The 19128-nt window shown below is 35.9% G+C and overlaps 1 protein-coding gene across 1 annotated transcript in view; it reads right to left on the bottom strand.

Annotated features, from left to right (window-relative positions):
• The window catches only part of LOC150097135 (transmembrane protein 130-like), a 56587-nt gene that overhangs the window by 12250 nt on the left and 25209 nt on the right, over window positions 1-19128 (bottom strand). The window contains exon 5 of the mRNA XM_090407377.1: window positions 11968-12170. Within this exon, the coding sequence (XP_090263503.1) occupies window positions 11968-12170 (203 nt within the window). The remainder of the gene's footprint in view (window positions 1-11967; window positions 12171-19128) is intronic.

The following is a 19128-nucleotide window of genomic DNA, read 5'->3' as shown; positions in this document are numbered from 1 at the left end:
TATTGCTCACCAGTGTAGTAGCTAAATAGCACATATGTTAAACTTGTTGATACCAACTAAATAATACAATGAGATTGATTTCTGGCACAACTAATCAACGCCCACACACACTGGCCTTCCAGCTCTTGGCAACATTGTTCCACCGAATCTGCACAGGACTAAGGTTCTCTTACAGGAGTATAAGAAAATCTTGGAGAACACAGCCCTACCAATACATTTAGATCTCCCAGACTTAAGTGTACGACGATTGAGATCAAGACATCCACCACTACAATTAGCCCAACTACTACTACAATCTAATTTTGACCTGCAGCAAAAGTGGCAAGAACAGTGAGAGAGCCAGACAGATGATATCACAAAATTTTCTCTGAAAGAATTACAAGAAAGTAATGCTTGTTCACACCTCCCACAAAAATCCTGGACTCAGCTTAATAGAATACGAACAGGTCATAGTGTACAGTAGTGGCAAAAATTGTGGAAACCTTTTGGAAAAAGTGCATTTTTGAGGTTTAATGGCTCATAACACCACTTTTTTTGGTGTAATACCATAAAATTATATCAATGGAAAGATAATTTAATCAAGAATAATGCAACAAAGTTTGTTCAATTATCTGTATTCTACGAAAAGTTATAGCCAAATAACCAGAAAAAGGCACAACCTGTTTAGATTAATATTGTTAAATTCTGAATGAAAGGAATTATGTTATAATAGTGTTTCATTCAGGATTTAACATAGTCTGCCATTCCCTGAGCCAAATTTGCTAATCAGATAAATATCAAATTATTACTCAGCATTATTATTACGGGCGACTCCAGGGAGTCCTTAGACTCATTGAGGGAGGTCCTAAACATCATGTCCACACAACTATTTGACATTCTCACGGTATCTATCATACCTTGCCTTGAACTCATTCACTGTCATAGCACCCACAACAGACTCTAGCAGCTTATTCCACTCATTTACCACTCCAAAAGTAAAGAACCCAGCTCATATCTTCCCTTTTCTGCCTATCAACTAATTTCTGCAACCCACAAATCTTCAACCTGTTCTCATAAGGTTCATTCCATACACCTGCTATCATCTTGGTCACTCGCCTCTGTATCCTCTCCACCTCCTCCCCATCAAGAAGAAACCTAGGTGACCAAATCTGGGCACAGTAGTCGAGATGAGGTCTTATCAAGGCTTGGTACAGAGGTACAATACCTTGCTTGTCTCTGCTCATCAAAGTATTTTTCAACAACCAAGTGAGTTGATGAGCTGATTTAGCCACTTTTGCAATGTGCCCCCTAAACTTCATCTCCCTATCCACCAACACTCCCAAGTCCCTGGCCTCATCAATCTCATGGAGTATAGTTCCACCAATGTGGTATACTGCTGCTAATCTTTTCACCCCAAAATGCATAACCTTACATTTTGTCACATTAAATTGATATCCATTCTCCTTAGCCCAGAACTCCAATCTATCCAAGTCTTCCTGCAAGATTTTGACATCTTCTGCATTTACTATTGCCCTACCTAACTTTGCATCATCAGCGAACAAACGAACTATTCCTCTTAGATCCTTCCCATCTGTCATTAATGAACAAATTAAACAGCAGTGGTCCAAGAACAGAACCCTGCGGCACACCACTAGTCACAGGCAGTCTTTTGGACTCTACATCTCTATTAAATCTCTCCATCAACACACCCACCTATCCATCTCACCAACCCTATATCCATTCCCATATGTTGTAGTTTACGGATCAGAATTCCACGTGGTATCCTGTCAAAGGCCTTAGCCAGGTCCAGTAGTATCACTGTAAATCCATTACCCTTATCCAGTTCAGCTGTCATTGTGTTATAAAACTTGAGCAAGTTACTGAGGCATGACCTACCCTTCACAGAGCCATGTTGTCCCCCGTACAGTATCTCATTATCATCAATCCATTCCTGTATTTTTCCCTTGACTACTTTCTCCAAGACCTTGACAATGACTCCTGATATGCTGATTGGTCGGTAATTTGCGACTGTAGTCTTGGATCCTCCTTTATGCAGTGGAACTATTTTCCCCTCTTTACACACCTTCGGGACTAAACCAGACCCAAGACTCAGACTTACTGTTGTATATTCCATAATTATAAAATAATTATATATTCTAATAGTTGTTAGTTATTTATCTTGTGCTAATTCTTTGCAGAGCGCATATGTCCTATATAAACTGTGCACGGAAGCGTGGAACTTAATCCGCTTGTGTAAACCATTGCCAAGGACTTAGCCAGTATAACAGAAACTAAGTGCTGTGAGAAATTACAAAGTTATCTGCCAGTGTACATTTTGGTGCTAATTACTATGCTGTGTTAATGGAGAAACCACGAGGCGGATTTTGGCGAGAAAATGGGAGACAAGAGACGTGCTGTTAATATAGAAGGAGAATGTAGCGCGAAGTGGAACCGAGTAGAAGAGACAAGGGAGTTCTCCATTGTTTAATTTACCTTTTCTTGGGCTCTTGTTCATATCCGGAATTCTATTTCCTCGTCCAGTAATAGTGAAGGACAAGAGGCATGACAAGAATTGCCAAGGAACCTGAAGGATAGTCAGTTTAGAACAAAGAGGCATGTGTTCCCGAGCCAACCAAACTGCTAAAAAAAAAAACCAAGGTTCTTGCGTACTAATGTGAGCTGAGAGAGAGAAAGCTATTAAGAAGCAAAGAAGTGTTTTCGAGGACCAGTGATAATAGGCAAAGTATACCAATTGTTCCGGTAAGGAAATCCTTTCTATGTTTTTGTGAATATACTAAAAGGGAAGCGTATTGCCATAATAAGAGTTCAATTCTGAATGCATGATTTTGTGAAGCTGGTTCCAAGAGAACGTGATATAAGTTAGTGACCGATTTACTAAGAATTACAGTGATAGATTGAAAGGACTTTAGAAATTCATTGGTGTGTGTATTTAGCGAAGTGTGCTTTATATACCCTGAACAGCTAAACAGAGTCAACATTTGAAGCACATTGAATAGTTAACCTTGTCTAAAAAAATAATTGTGCTCAGAAGCTTTTAAAAATAAAAAGGATAGAAATCTATATGTTAAAATTCTAACTGTGCTCAGTGTATTCTACAGTGAAGTTATTGTCTCAATAAGAACTTGATTATTTCATGATCATATTATTTATGTTTAGAACTTCTTGGGTTAATGTAATTTCATGTGTTAATGTATTAATTGTTTCCATTTGTTTTGAATCTTGTGTTTGCCTGATTTCATTTCATTTCATTGCACCGCTCATTTAATAGTTCGAATCTAAGTGGGAACCCTATTCATGAAAAAGTAATATAAGACTAGAGAACCACGACTGATATATAATTTAAGGATAATTGTCTAAGGAGTTTCGATCTGAATTAGATTACGTAACATTGTGCTTGCTGATGATTGATTCCACAACACTGTTCACACAAATGTGAACGCAAAATGGCACAGTAAAAAATAAATTTTCTTTGTGTTCAAAAGTGGAGTCAGTCAACAGCCAGAACACACAACGGAGAAGAAAGACGTCACAACAAAATGGCGCAGCAGTCGACAGGATGTTGATTCATGAGTGTTAATTAAGTTTCAAAATTAGTTTAAGAAGCATTAATTCTTAAAACTTTAGTAACAAAGTTAAGTGAATCACGGTGAGCAGGTTGTGAAACAAATCAGACAAGGAATTGTGTCTCATTTAATTTCAATTTTAAAGTTTTGATTAATTAGAATTGTAACTGATAAACCAATATGGCTCTTGCATCCAGCATGGGAATGGAGGACAGCGAGTTCTTCTGAACTGTAAACCCCCAGCAGGTCTTTCCTCAATTTTCAGGGGAGGAATCAGACGATGTATTATCTTTTTTTTTTCTTTTGTTGAAAAACTCAGAGATAGCAAATTGGACTGATTTTCAATTATTGATATTATTCCGAAGCAAATTAACTGGTAAAGCAAAGACATTTCTGTATTCATCCCCAGTACTTAAGGAAACATTAGAGTACACAAAATTTAGAGATGTTTTAATATTGCAATTTTCTAAACTAAGAAGTATTGGTCCACTTATGGAAGCTACAGAAGATCACACAGAAAGATAAAGAAAATGTTATTGATTTTTATAATCGCATGTTAACGCTTTCTAATAGTTTAAATGTATCCAATGTAGACAAACCTCATTTGGATTGGGCAGTATTTCAATAGTTTCGACAAGGTATAAGGCCAGAACTAAGAGAGAGAGAGACAGCCTACAAGAAAAGAATTACTATGTTAGAAGAATGCCTTAAAGCTGTCAAGGAAAGGGAACAAATGATAGGAGACTTTTGTCCCTCATCCAATGTAGGCCATGTAAATGTCATAGAAGGGACTGATTGTTCCCTAAACCTAGTTGAAACCGGAAAGGAGAATAAAAAGGAAAAGGTGAAGAAGAAAATTGTTGGGGAGAAATCTATAAATTATAATTACCTGTCTGAGAATGAAGACTAATCCAACAAAGAGAAGTTAACGGAAGAAGTGCAATCCCTAGTTCACCAAGAAATAAAGAGATTGCAGCAACCAGTGATGGATCGCCTTGATGAAGTAGTGAAACAACTGGCAGTTATCACTATGAAGTGTCTCAAGAAAACCACAACCCCACAGCGAATAACATCAATGAGACGATCAAACAGGAAGTAGAAAGGCAAAATCAGCCCATATTAGTTAATCTAGATAAAGTGGTACAAGGACTAGAGAATATCAATCGACAGATATCCATTGCCTCTCAGCCTCAGGCAAAGAGAGAATACCTCTCGGACTTAGATTATGTAACATTGTGCTTGCTGATGATCGATTCCACAACATTGTTCATACAAATGTGAATGCAAAGTGGCGCAGTAAAAAATAAATTTTCTTTGTGTTCAAAAGTGGAGTCAGTCAACAGCCAAAACACACAACGGAGAAGAAAGACGTCATAACAATATGAAGTAGCTTTCCTTCATTCGAATGCAATGCCAATGAGCATGAATGTTTAGAGAGCCAATCAGGTGTCATCTTATTTTGGCAATGAACCACAATAAGGTCATTGTAGGATTCAGCTATTGATGTCATGTATTGGAGCTGAGAGGAGAACATTTGTCAGTGTGTTATGTGATTGCGGTTGTTTTTTTTTTGTGTTCTTTCATTTAGTGAGCTTGTAAAACATAATAAAATTAAAGAAATGGCACAAAGAGTTGACTGGTCACCCAGAAAGCAATGTAAAATAGTACTATTAAGTGAACAAGGCTACAGTTATGAAGAAATTAGAAGAAAAATTGGTGGAAACTTAACCAAAGGTGGCATTTCTAAATTTTGAAGAGGTATAAGGAGACTCAGTCACAACAAAACCAGACTGGTAAAGGCAGGAAAAGTTGCACAACAGCAAATGATGATAGAAGAATTGAGAGACTGTGCCTACGTGACAGAAGAAAATAATCTGGGTGTATACAAGATGAAATGGTGCAATACAATGTGAAGTTGAGTGCAAGGACTGTTCGGCGCAGACTGCAGGAATTTGGTCTAAATGCTAGAATTCCACGAAAAAAGCCATTTTTATCTCTCAAACAAAGGTTGAAAAGATTAAACTGGGCAAAAACCCATGTTAACTGGACAGCGAATGGGACAGTGTTATTTGGAGTGATGAGACCAAAAATCTCGCTGTTTGGTAGTGATGGCATAAAATACGTAAGGAGAAGAATCGGAGAAGATTTGCATCCTGATTGCATTACACATACCGTGACATCCACTTAGTGTTATGATCTGGGTTTGTATGATATCAAAGGGTGTAGGCAGAATTTGCATGATTAATGGGAATATAAATGCCCAAAAATACATAAATGAAATACTTGAGCCCAAACTGAAGCCTTTGGCACGTGATCTTTTCCAAGATAATGAAGCATTTATGTTTCAACAGGATTCAGCTCCATGTCATATTGCTGCTGTGTGCAAAAAGTGGTTTCAAGATAATCATATTCCACTTCTGGAATGGCCTGGGAATAGTCCAGACTTAACGTAATTGAAAATCTATGGAGCTGACTAAAGAAACTTGTTAGTCAGAAGCAACCCACCAATAAAACCTAATTAATAGAAGCAATAATTCAATCTTGGTTTCACATTATAACAGCTGCAGAACTAAAAAACTTGGTTCACTCCATGGGAAGGTATTGTAAGGCCATAATTAACGCTAAAGGTTACCCAACTAAGTATTAACTCACATTGTGAGAATTTTTGTATATCTCATTTTTTCTGTGTTTCACTTTTCTTCTTTATAACTGCTGTTCTAATAAACAATCCTTCATAAAAGTTATTGCATTAGATTCTTGATTAAATTATCTTTCCATTGATATATAATTTTATGGTATTACACCAAAAAAAGTGGTGTTATGAGCCATCAAACCTCAAAAATACACTTTTTCCAAAAGGTTTCCACAATTTTGGCCACTAGTGTATGTGCGGACATGCCTTTTAAATGGGGTAAAGGACAATCCCTGCATTGTGATTGTGAAGCTCAAAGACAAACTGTGGACCATATTGTGACTCAGTTTTATCTCAGAGCATATTCAGGAGACAAACTGGACTTTTTAAGTGCTACACCCGAAGCTATGAACTATTTGACCAACATGGATGTAACCTTTTAATTTTATTGGTTTTTTAAAATGACTTAATTTTATGTTTTTAAAGTAACAGTGTATAGTACTGAATGTTTTGTTATTCATGCCATACTAATAAATAAATCCACAAGGAGAATTTGTGCACGAAAATTATTGGATTTGAGAATGTCATGAAAGTTATTGTGACAGTGATGTGCATTGGGTGAGCAAAGGGAAGGTTCTTAAAAGTCTTTGACTTAAGGAGTGAAATACAGCAGCTCATGCAAACCAAGGGGAATCCGATTGCGGAATTTAACAATCCGAAGTGGATGATAGACTTTACCTTTGTGACTGACATCTCGTTGCATATGAATGACCTAAATACGTGGCTACAATCCAAAGATCAACTGGTGCACACTCTGTTTGATCACATCAAAGCTTTTGTGGCCAAGCTCAAACTTTGGGAGGCACAACTCGCAAAAAAAAGACAACTCATTTTCAGCTTCTCGCTGAGTCCAAATGTTCATCTCTTGATGAATACGCTACAAAATCAGCCGTGTCGTGAAGCGAGTTCGAAGAGAGATTTAGTTATTTTCGTAACCAACAGTCTTCTTTAGATTTATTTTCAATGCCTTTCAGTGTCAATGCTGCTGAAATACCAGGCTCAGTACAAATGAAGCTGCTTGAACTCCAAAACTCTTCTTTGAGAGAAAAATTATTCAATGTGCCCTTGCTTACAATTTACAAAGAAATCTACATTTCTGAGGATGCATTCCCTAATCTTTACCCACATGTTTTGAAGAAGTGCACTTTGTTAGGAAGCACATACTTATGTGAGCAGCTCTTCTCCAGAATGAAGCATGTGAAGTCCAAGACAAGAACTAAGATTACGGACCAACATCTCGAGAATACTCTGCGCATAGTGCTTCCAACATTGATGCCAACATCGACAAGCTGGTCAAGGAAAAACATTGCCAAGTTGCCCATTGACATTGTAAAAAATGAATGTTTTCTTCATTAAATTATCTTTTTTTCAAGTATCGATTGTATTTACTTATCATGAACCCAACTCCTACCTACACTCTTACAGCTGAGTTGGTTAATTTTTATAGGATTTCATGTAAAGTATCAAATGCACAGTGTTCCTTGTGAATCTGGAAAGCATCTTACAATTCTAAATACCACAGTATAGCTTGGTGGCCCACAGAGCTTCACTGAAATTTTTAATAAAGCCCACACTGTCAGAAAGGTTGAAGACCATTACCCAGATTGGTTTGGATCTTTATTGGTCTCATCAGTGGGAGCCAGACCTAGACCAAGGTTGAAGTAATGCAGAAGTCATATTTCCATATACAAGTAGTCAAAGGTGTCACACCTCATTACTAAATTACTCTGGATTAGAGATAGATGTTGAAAGTTTTTCACTTTGTTATACTTTATTATGACATCTGTATTAATATTCAACCTTGGTATCACTTGTGGATCTGGCTCCCACTGATGAGACCTCAATAAAAGTTGATATCAGTCTGATAGTGGCCCTTCCCATAATGCATAACATTATAATATCCGTAAGGATATGTGCATTGCATTATGGGATACTAAGGCCATTAATGTGAATTCATGAACTTCTATATACAAGTATCCCAGTCTTGAAGTTACTTCATGTCCAAACTTTGGTATCTCTTCTAAGTCTAGCTCCCACTGATGAGAAATGAATAAAGATTGAAACTGATTGAGGTAGGGAAGACCCTTCCCATAATGCATAGCATTGTAGGATATTAAGGCAATTGATGTAAAGTCCTTAACTTCTACATACAAGTAGCCCACTTGTGAAGTTACTTCACGTGCAACCTTTGCTTACACTTGGAGAAAGGATGAAACCAAGAATATAATTTTTTGGCATCTTTAATTTATGACAAATAGTTGAGCAATCACTGAAATGTAACAAGGATCTGTACTTAAGTTTCATAGATCTGGAAAAGGCATATGACAAGTTGCCTAGAGAAAAGCTTTTCAAAGCACTACAATTATATGTGATAAATGGAACATTGTACAGAGCAATACATAGTCTATGTTTAAGTTGTAATTCAGTAGTTAAGATTGAAGGAAATACAGGAAGATAGTTAAAAATTAGGGGTAAGACAAGAATGCACATTATGAAAGAAAGTGGCATTAAGCCTGATATCAGAATTGGAGACATCAATCTTAGCTCTTTGCTTTATGTAGATGATGTTGTACTCCTAAACACATCTAGTGCAAGTCTCCAGGATTTTCTAACTAAATTGAATAACAGACGTAATAAATTCGCATGAAAAATCAGCAATAAAAAAAAGGCCAAAATTATGAAAATATGCAGAAATATTGAACACATCAACTGCATTCTGAATGGAGAACCTACAGAACAAGTAAAATATTTCATCTAGGAAACAGACAACAGAATAAGCAAAACTGGTATGGCAGGTAGCCAGCTGAATAAATGTATATATGAAATAAGAAGAAATTGGCCAAAACACCAAACTAGCAGTAAACAAGACATGTTGAAACCAGTTTTAATTATGGATCTGAGCGTTGGGTTAAAAATAAGGCACTCAAAGACTAGAGACCACAGATATGAGGTTCTGAGAGAAATTAGGGGAGTGAACAGATTGGTATAAATGGCAGAATCATTAAAAATGAGGATATTAAAAAGGAACTTGATATTGTTAGCAATATCAAGGAAAGGTTAGCAAAACCTTTAATGCCAAGATGGCAAAAAAGAAACTCAGAGGAAGACCAAGGTCTAGGTGGATTGATTTGTCAGAAGTGCTTTAGATATATAAAATGTTAGATATGACAATAAACAGACTAATTTGGAGAAAAATTGCAGATAGGAGATTAATAATAATGTAAATAATTTAATCCTGTAGTACTGTAATAGTAGCCTGAATACCCCTTGGGAGCACATACCAGAAATTGATGACGATGTTCCCGACTATTTTCATAGTTTTCCTCCTTTCAGTGCTAATTTTCATTTATTTAAATTTATTATAATAGTTATCCAATATAATTTAAGACAGACTTGCACTGGAGTTTAGGAGTGAACAAATGCTTTATAGATGTACAATAATATCTATAAAGCAAAGATGCAAGTTTGATATCTCCAAATTTTGATATTAGATTTAATGGCACTTCCTTTCATAATGTGATCATTATAAATTCTAGATGATGAATAAGAATGGAGATAAGAGCTCACTAATATCTCACACCTGCTTTTACTTCAAAACTACCCTCGTGTATTTTATATATCTGTACTGAATATATTTAGTTTGCTTTCATGTTACCTTTATCATCTGATTTCTTTTACTGTATGCTTTCCTCCATTTATAAACTTTTATCAATAGCCTCTAGATCATTTTGCCACCTTCCTGATATTTATTTTCTATATTCTTACCAAACTCTTCCCAAGAATAACTACTTTTACACATAGCTTAGCTCACTTACATTTTTTTCTGTAGTCTCTAAGGGCATGTGTCAACTTTTTTTGCTAGAGACTTTCAATATTGCTTTCTTCTTTTTCAGGACTGCTTCTTTAATTTCATGCATCCACAATGGAACATGTGTATTGCTGTAACCTGTGTCTTGGCACAGTATGACATTTGCTGTCCTTCAATCGATCCACAATGGAGTTCTTAATTTCCCCTCCTTGCAGACAACTTCATCAGATGTCTCCACAGCTGAATTAATCAATGTTTTCTTCAGAGTTTGCCAACAAGACTCCAAGGTGTGGTTCTTTAGATTTATTTTCAATGCCATTCAGTGTCAATGCTGCCGAAATGCCAGGCTCAGTACAAATGAAGCTGCTTGAACTCCAAAATAACCCTTCTTTGAGAGAAAAATTATGCAATGTTTTCTTGAATAATATTTGCACAGTTGAGTATACAGTTCACCTATAAAAGCTGCTTAACTTTAATTCCTTTTAAAAACTTAAAATATTTTTGTTTTCAATATAATATTCATTTTTATCTTAAAAGCTGATAATTACTTGTTTGTAATCTGAAATAGTGTGAAGATACCACTACCAATGATAATATAGTAAATAAAACTTTTTCTTGCATCTTTTCTCTAGTTGAATTTGTGCATATTATGTTGGAACATGGAGTTACTGTTGACTAGTCAGTGTTCCCAAACAAAAATCCAGCAGGTACTTACCATTATTATTAGCTTTGTCTTTTTCTGTGCATTTTCCCAAAACATTTCTATATGTTAGGATTCATTTCTTATCCTGCTATTTAGATCTCCAATAAGTATCAGCATTTCCATTTTCTTTATATCAGCTGACTTAAATAATTTCAATAAAATATTAAAAATGGGTCTATCAAAACATGTTTGACACCTGGGCATTCTGTATAGTTTTACTGACAGATCTGCAGTGAATGGAGAGAGGAACACCATAATTATGCATTTATGAATAGAAACAAAGTGGATTACCAGACCATGTGCTTGACATCCTATATGTAGTTATAGAAAAATTATCTTAAAAAAAAAAAAAGATCGCTTCTGCTTTACAGATGCCTCTAACCTAAACAAAAATGGATACAAAAAAACCTTTCAAATAACTTTTAACAACAGACCTTTGTGTCCAGAAGGCATAATCAAAATATTTGAATATCTGCTTGATGGTCTATGTTCTTACTCAAATTACTTTGTTATATTTCTCCTTGCAAATGTTACTAATAGGCAAAATAATGGATTCAAATATTCAAAACACACCCTCCTATTAAGAGCTGTAGCACACTATGATAAGCAATCAATCTACTTTGACTGATCTTAATGACATCTTAAGATTCATTTCTTACCCTGCTGTTTAGATTTCCAACAAATACACAGCTATGTATGATGCAGGAATGCACAATGGTTTTTTTCTTTGCTCATTACTGGTTCACAGTGTTACATGAATCTCCAGCAGAGGTACTCTGAATTTTGGAATATATTATCATTTTAATCTTTTGGCGAAATCAGTAATGCAAACATGGATATGTTTGCATTACTGATTGCAAACATATGAGCAGTCACCCCCAGGATTGCAGTCCTGGGGTGACTGCTCTTCATCGAAGATAATTTTTTTACTTCTCCACTTGATTTTATAATATTAAATTAAGGCTGTTTATGTGCTATGTAGCTCAGATTAGCATGCTCCTGAAATCAAAACACCGTTATAATTATTAATAAATATAATATAAATAAAATAAATTAAAAAATGTTATTACAGATTTATTCATGACTATAAGCTTATCAACAAGATTTATTCATATTACAAAATAATAAATTTGAAATGTTAATTCATGATATGCTTTGCTTTATATTTTACATTTACCTATTACAGTAAAACATAACTTACCATCATATATATGTACTTCAAAACTCTTTTGTTGAGAACCAACAAAGTTACTAATATCAACTGCAACGTGATATTTTCCTGATCGTGGAAAGTAATGAATAATTGGAAAAGAGCACCTCGTTGTAACAACAGGTTCTGGACATGTTAGATTTGTTTTTGTCTCATTTGGCAAGAAGATTTTCCAACAATATACATATGGCCCACTGAAGAAAAAAATTACAGATATATTATTAATATGAATTATTATAAAAGGTTGCAATTATAATATTGTTGAAAGTATCCAATACATTAGCGTATGTCTGAACTAATTGATGAAGACTGAATTCATACATGTTCTGCAAGACCTTGTTTGGCAATAAACAATACCCCCTCCCCCCCCCCTCCCTGACACACACACCAGTTTTTGAAATATTAAAATTTTTTTCTTTCATGTTGCTTATAAGGCTATCATATTTTTCTAGTTATTTCCTGTGAATTGAAAGCATAATCCATTGAGAGTTTTTAATTTTGGAAATGGAAGTAATCAGATTCATGCTAAAGATTTATGATCATTAATGCCCCTTTGCTTGAGAATTAACTATTATCTATTTAGAATCATCCTCAGGAGTTGGTATCTAACTTAATGCAATGGTATGACTACTTCAATACATGTGCTGGAAGCAAGTAATGTAAATGAACCAACCAGTAGTGCTGAGGATCTAGTGTTAAAAATCAAGTGACTGTAAAGATTGCTTTAAAAAAGAGAATAATTATAATCCTATATTTTAATTTAGTGGCAGCATGTTTTTTTCATTAAACTGGATAGTTTATTATACTTGTCGTAATTATTCATTTGGTCCTTGGTGACAGTTTTTAGCATCTACCATGGTGTCATCTTGTAATGATTGCAATGAATGATGAGTAACTCATTTTGTATAAAATGTAAATGTCTTCAGAAACTGCCTAGTTTTCACACATCAGTTGCTCAGACCTTTCCCAAACAGTGATGGCAATCCATCCATATTTGATTTACTTGTACCAGCACACACCAATTTATCTACTAAAATGCCAAATTGTTTTAATTACATGTAGACACAGATAAAAGATTATATAAGATAGATTAACTTCAAATATTTTGATTCACATAGCATGGATCAGTATAATGCAGATGGAAATAAAATTAATTAAACAATGAAGATTTGCAGAGACTGGAATCTCTCATGCGCAATCGCGAGACAGCCGGGTAAAAATTGATACTATTAGGATCAATCAAAGTGCGCATACATGAGATTGAAAAAAAAAAAAAAACTGAAGCATACATCTGCACATAATAAAAATCTACTTATATTTATAGGAACATCCATGTAATAAATGTTTCATATTTATTACAGACGCACCTATTTATGTTCCCATAAATATGGGCATCTCTTTAAAAAAATTTCTTAAGTATTTCGGCATCACCCAAGTCCCAACCTGAACGATGGACTCTCCATTCTAAAAATCTGGAAAATTATTATTAAGAACTATATTGTTTAATTTTATATAAGTTTTCATTACATGTACTCAATTTTTTTTTAATCATGCGCACACATGCACATTTCAACTGATCCTAATATTATCAGTATTCACCTGGCTGTCTCATAACCACATATAAGAAGAGATTCCATTCTCCATCATTGTCATTTAATTTCCAACTGTATTACACTGACAATAATCCACAATACATGAATCGAAATATTGTAGTTAATCTATCTTAATCAACTGTGTCTACATGTAACTTACACAGAATGAATAATGCAAAGTCATCTCCCAGTAAATGTATTAAAATGCCAAACATTTCCAAATACAGGATGATGATATCCTGTATGTTATCATACTGAAGGGTTTCTATAAGATTAATTCAGAAGATATTTTTGAGAATAGGACTGGTAGTGGGAGGACTAGGGGCCATCCATGGAAGCTTGGCAAGAGTGTGGTTAGCAAGGGTGTTAGAGCTAGGTTTTTTACTTGGAGAGTGGTAAATTAGTGGAATAAGCTGCCAGAATCTGTTATGGGTGCCATGACTGTAAATGAGTTCAAGGAGAAGTATGATAGATACTGTGTGAATGTTGAATAGTTGTTCTTGACATGATGTGGGCCTCTCTCGATGAGTCTAAGGACTCCTTTGAGCTGCCTGTAATAGTAATAATACTCTACCCAGAGAGTGAAGGACTCAGCAAGGGATGGCATACATCAACCACACTAGTTGTCGTACCTGCTCTTAAACTCATTCACACTATATGCACTCACTACTTCAAAAGGCAAACTATTCCACGCACTCATGGTTTATGAGAGAAACATTTAGCTCTTAACCTCTTTCTTACCTACTATTCTATTCCCTCAGCCATATGGCTGGTGGGGGTGGCTTCTTATCTACAGACAAACTTAATTTCTACAGATGCCTCCACTGTCTTCTCCCCGCCTTCCATATAATGGAAAATATTATCAACCAATATCCTATAACGTCCTCTTAAAAGTTTATAGACTTCTATCTTATTATCCCTTATCTTTATGTTCATGAGTGTCTGGAGTCCACATACCATTTTTGTAATCTATATTCCATAATCCCGATATCTTTAACTCTACTCTGCACCCTTACGACAGCTTCTTTATACCTTTGGAACCTGGGAGACCAAATCTGCATGAAGTAGACAAGGTGTCATCGTATTAAGACCTTGTAAAGAGGCAAAAATTACTTCCATATACTGAGTTGGATTTGCAATTTTTATTATGTGACCTTTGAACTTCAACTTTCTATCTAACATAACACCAAGATCTCTAGCCTCATCAGCTATTCCAAGCAATATAAACACTGGTGGATATCACATCATGCCAAAGTGCATAACTTTACACTTACTAATACTGAATTGGTGGCCATTAATCTTTTGCCCACAATTCCAGCCTATTCAAATCACCCTGTAAATGTATATCAGTAGGATTGCTCTCTTTATCTTTGCATCATCAACAAACACTTAAGTTATCCTGTCAGCCACTTTCCAATATCATTATTGTATGGATTAAACAACAATGGTCCAAGGACTTATCCCTGGGGCATGCCACTGGTCACCTTAAATCTGACAGATTCACATCCCTCATATATGTTTTCTGATACCTGTCTATCAGCTCCTACTTATTCAAGCCAATAGTTCATATTCCAATCCCATATTCTCTAGTTTATGCAATAGCCTTTCATGTAGTATCCTATCAAATGCCTTAGCAACATCCAGCAGTATCATAGTGTACCATTCCCTTTATCCAGGTCAGCCATAACATCATAAATTATGAACAAACTGATAGAGTGGAAATGGATGGACACACAAATTGCTTGTGTGTCCATCCATTTCTGTATATTAACATATCTAAAATATTTACAATTATTCTAGAGATATACTGATAGGTCGATAGACACGTCTTTGCACCACCTTTTGTACAAATGAGATTATCATACATTCTTTCCATTTCTGTGGGAATATTCCTGAGCTAAGACTCAATTATAGAAATATGTCAAGGACCTAGGCAGTTCAAATGAACCTTCCTATAGCACAAGTACTGATATCCCATCTGTCAAAAATGCCAAATTCTTATCCAGGTTATGGAACAGCTATAGAACCGCCTCCTCATGCACCTTTATCTCTTCATCCAATTATTGCACTGTGTACTGAGTTGTTGCATACACCAGGTTGATAGATTTATTTCACCTGTTCACTTGGTGAAGTAAGAAGGCATTATTTGAACTAGCTCATCTACTTCTGATATTAGGGTATCATCTGCATTCAATAAATGTTATTCTTCTTCTTCATTCTTTTTTTTATTTTAAAATCCCTTTCGCACTGCCTTTAGCCTGCATACCCAATGTCTTCGGTATGCAGGCTAAAACTTTCAAGTATTATACAGCTTAGCTTTCTGTATAATACTTGTATTATACAGACTCACTCTTATTCTCACAATATTCTTTCCACATCATCTTCTTCTTATGGATTTATTGTTTAATGAGATTGCACATCCATTTCACCCCCATTCCATCGATTCATTCTTAAGACACCTGGGACACATTCAGATAATGCATCATTTAAGCATCTTTTCAAAAGCAACAAACAACCACTTTGTTTCTAATGCTCCTGGCATTTGTGCATAGACATAATAAGTTACATCCTCATTTTATCTTATACTTAAATCTATCTACAGTCTACTTGGTCTGTAGATAGTAATCAAAGTGCAGTTCTTTCATTCAGCAAATGAAAGTTGATTACTTGGTGCTGGTAATCAAAGTCCAGTTCATTCATTCAGCAAATTCATAACTTTGCTCACTAACATTCATATAACTATTACATCTACCAATTCTAGCAGCACACTTATATACACACACATCTTCAGCATTCCTCTCAAGATGACTTAGTTTCCCTGACACTGCATTAGGTCTCATTCCAATAATAAAATCTCTAGACACCTATGTGTGAGCCTCCATAGCTCAGTTGATATAGATGAAACCATTTGGTCGGAAAGACCTGGGTTTGATTCCCCATCAGTGACGTGAGGAATCTTTATTTGGTCTCTTTTGACGAAAGGTGAGTTAGTCGGTCTCATACAGAGGTAGGGTTTTTTTTTTCACCTAGAAACTCGGGTTTTTTGTCCCCCCGCTCCCAGAACAGGCAAACTGGCCCTATGAACACATGCATCTACAGACATAGGACACACCGGGAGGCATAGGGCTAACCACCTTATCCTAAAGTTACAGTTGAGGCTGCGAGGTCCAAGCATAGTTGGAAGGTCATGGGTGCTTAAGTGCCTGTTAAGACCACTGAAGAATAGTTTTTAGTGTTGTGTAAAAGACAATGGAGAGAATTTCCAGGGAGCATTTAGTATTTTTTCTATTCTATGGGAATTATAGCCATTGGTTAAGAGGTGTGACAAAAGTGAGTTCAGTGGTAAGAGCATTGTCATTAGAACAGATAACTCTGGCTCTTGAGAGTGTTTTCAGGATAGCATATTGTTGACTGGATGATGGTGGTGTGAATGTCTGTGTAAATATCTACACAAACATTCACAGACAGGGTGCTTAAGGGTCAAAGCTGTATAACTGAGAGGAGACCTCCATATAGCCTTTAAAGGAATGCGGAGAACCGACCAGAGCTTCTGACCTAATGTCCAATCCTCACCTTCTCGTGGTGCACCCTGTTGGGTATCTACCTGGATACTGAACGAATGAGGATGGGCTGGCAATTTGAGATTTAGCCGACCAAATTGTATTCTTATTGGTTAAACCAAAATAAAAAATGATGGTACAACACGACAAAATTTCATGCCGGCTGGAGCATTGCCCGGTTAAACAAGGCTCCTGTTGTTTTCGCCAGGGAATCAGGGTGAACAGCGAAAAGTCAGCTACTAGAACAAATCTGAAAACAAACCCCAACTCAACATCACCAGAGTTAAAGATCAGTACTATCAACATAAGAAGCCTGAATGGCAAAGAAATGGAGCTAGCTGAGGAATTACATAAGTACCAGATCGACATAATAGGAGTGAGTGAAACAAAAAAGACAAAAACTGGTGAGATCCTTCTGAGAAATAAATACAAAATTTTATATTCAGGCAATGACAATCAAGGAAAAGAAGGAGTAGCCATAGTATTCAACACAAAATACGAGGCTAATCTTCTTGAATGGCAGTCATTCTCAAGTAGAGTAATGAGGGCAAATATGAGAATGGGGAACTGGACAATGAGACTTATTTGTGTCTACGGTCCCACAGAAGGTTCTACTAGGGTAGAAGTAGAGGAATTTTTTGATGCGTTAGAAAAAGCAACTGACACAATGAAAAAGGAAAAGGTGGTAATTGTTGGGGATCTAAATAGCAGAGTAGGAAATGATTGTCAGACATACAAAAATATTTTGGGAAAATTTGGAGAAAAGAGCAAAGCTAATAATAATGGCAAATATCTGTTGGATTTTTGCTCAGGACATGGACTAGCTATTACTAACACAATGTTCCAACATAAAATGTGCACAAATTCACTTGGAGAAAAGAGGCAAGGAATAAGAAAAGTCTCATTGACCATGTTATTGTTGATAGTGATGTTTTCTCCCTGGTGCAGGACACCAGAGTGTACAGAGGATTTGAAATTGGAAGCGATCACTATTTAGTCTTGAGCAGGATAAAATTGAATTTCATATTGAAAAGAATAACATTGTAAGAAAGTTTTAAAGCGAATAAAAATTGAGCAGATCTCAGATGTGAATTGTAGACTAAAATACACAAAGATTATTGAAGAAAAAATGAAAGAGTTTCAGAACAGGAATCAAACCTTGGAGATTCAGTGGCAAACTCTGAAGGAAACATTGATTGATTCTGCCAGAGAGGCATGTGGTGAGGTTGTCTGCAAGGATAAAAAAATCAGAACTCGCTGGTGGACACGGGAAGTTAAAGAGGCAGTGAAGGAAAAGAAGAAAGCATATCAAACAGAGACAAATGCAAGAATGCTAAACACTGTGTAAAACTAGCTAAACAAGAGTCATGGGAGGACTTTGGCAAGAATATAGAAAATAAATATCAAGAAGGTGGCAAAATATTCTGGAGGTTGTTGAAGAAGCTTAGGAATGGAGGAAAGAGTGCTGTAAAAGGAGTTAGAGATGATAAAGGTGATATGAAAACGGGAGAAAAAGATATCCTTAAAGTATGGAGTAATTACTTTGAAAAACTGCTAGATGAAACAAGCAGTGATGACAGAGCAGTGATAAAAAACACTGACCAGTTATGCAGTCAGAAATACAAATCCATACTTGAAGTAGAAAAATCCATCAACGGCTTGAAATGTGGAAAGGCAGCAGGAGTAGATGATATTCGACCAGAAATGCTGAAGTATTGTGGTATAAGAGTCTTACAGTGGCTGCACTGCATAGTTCAGAAAGCCTGGAGAGAGGGATGAATTCCCGATGATTGGAGTAGAGCTCTCATAGTACCCATATATAAAAAGGGAAATAAACCTGAATGTGAGAATTACAGAGGTATTTCCCTACTGAGTGTTCCTGGCAAGATCTATGCAAGTATACTTGAGAAATGGTTGAGAAGATTGTGGAAGAAAAGCCTGGTGAAGAACAAGCTGGATTCAGGCCAAACAGAGGCTGTCAATATCAGATCTTCACTTTA

The sequence above is a fragment of the Typopeltis vanoorti genome, chromosome 17, assembly GCF_054136105.1.
Source record: "Typopeltis vanoorti isolate ZY-2024b chromosome 17, IOZ_Tvanoo_1.0, whole genome shotgun sequence".
NCBI lineage: Eukaryota > Metazoa > Arthropoda > Arachnida > Uropygi > Thelyphonidae > Typopeltis > Typopeltis vanoorti.
This window is presented reverse-complemented; position numbering and strand designations above follow the sequence as displayed.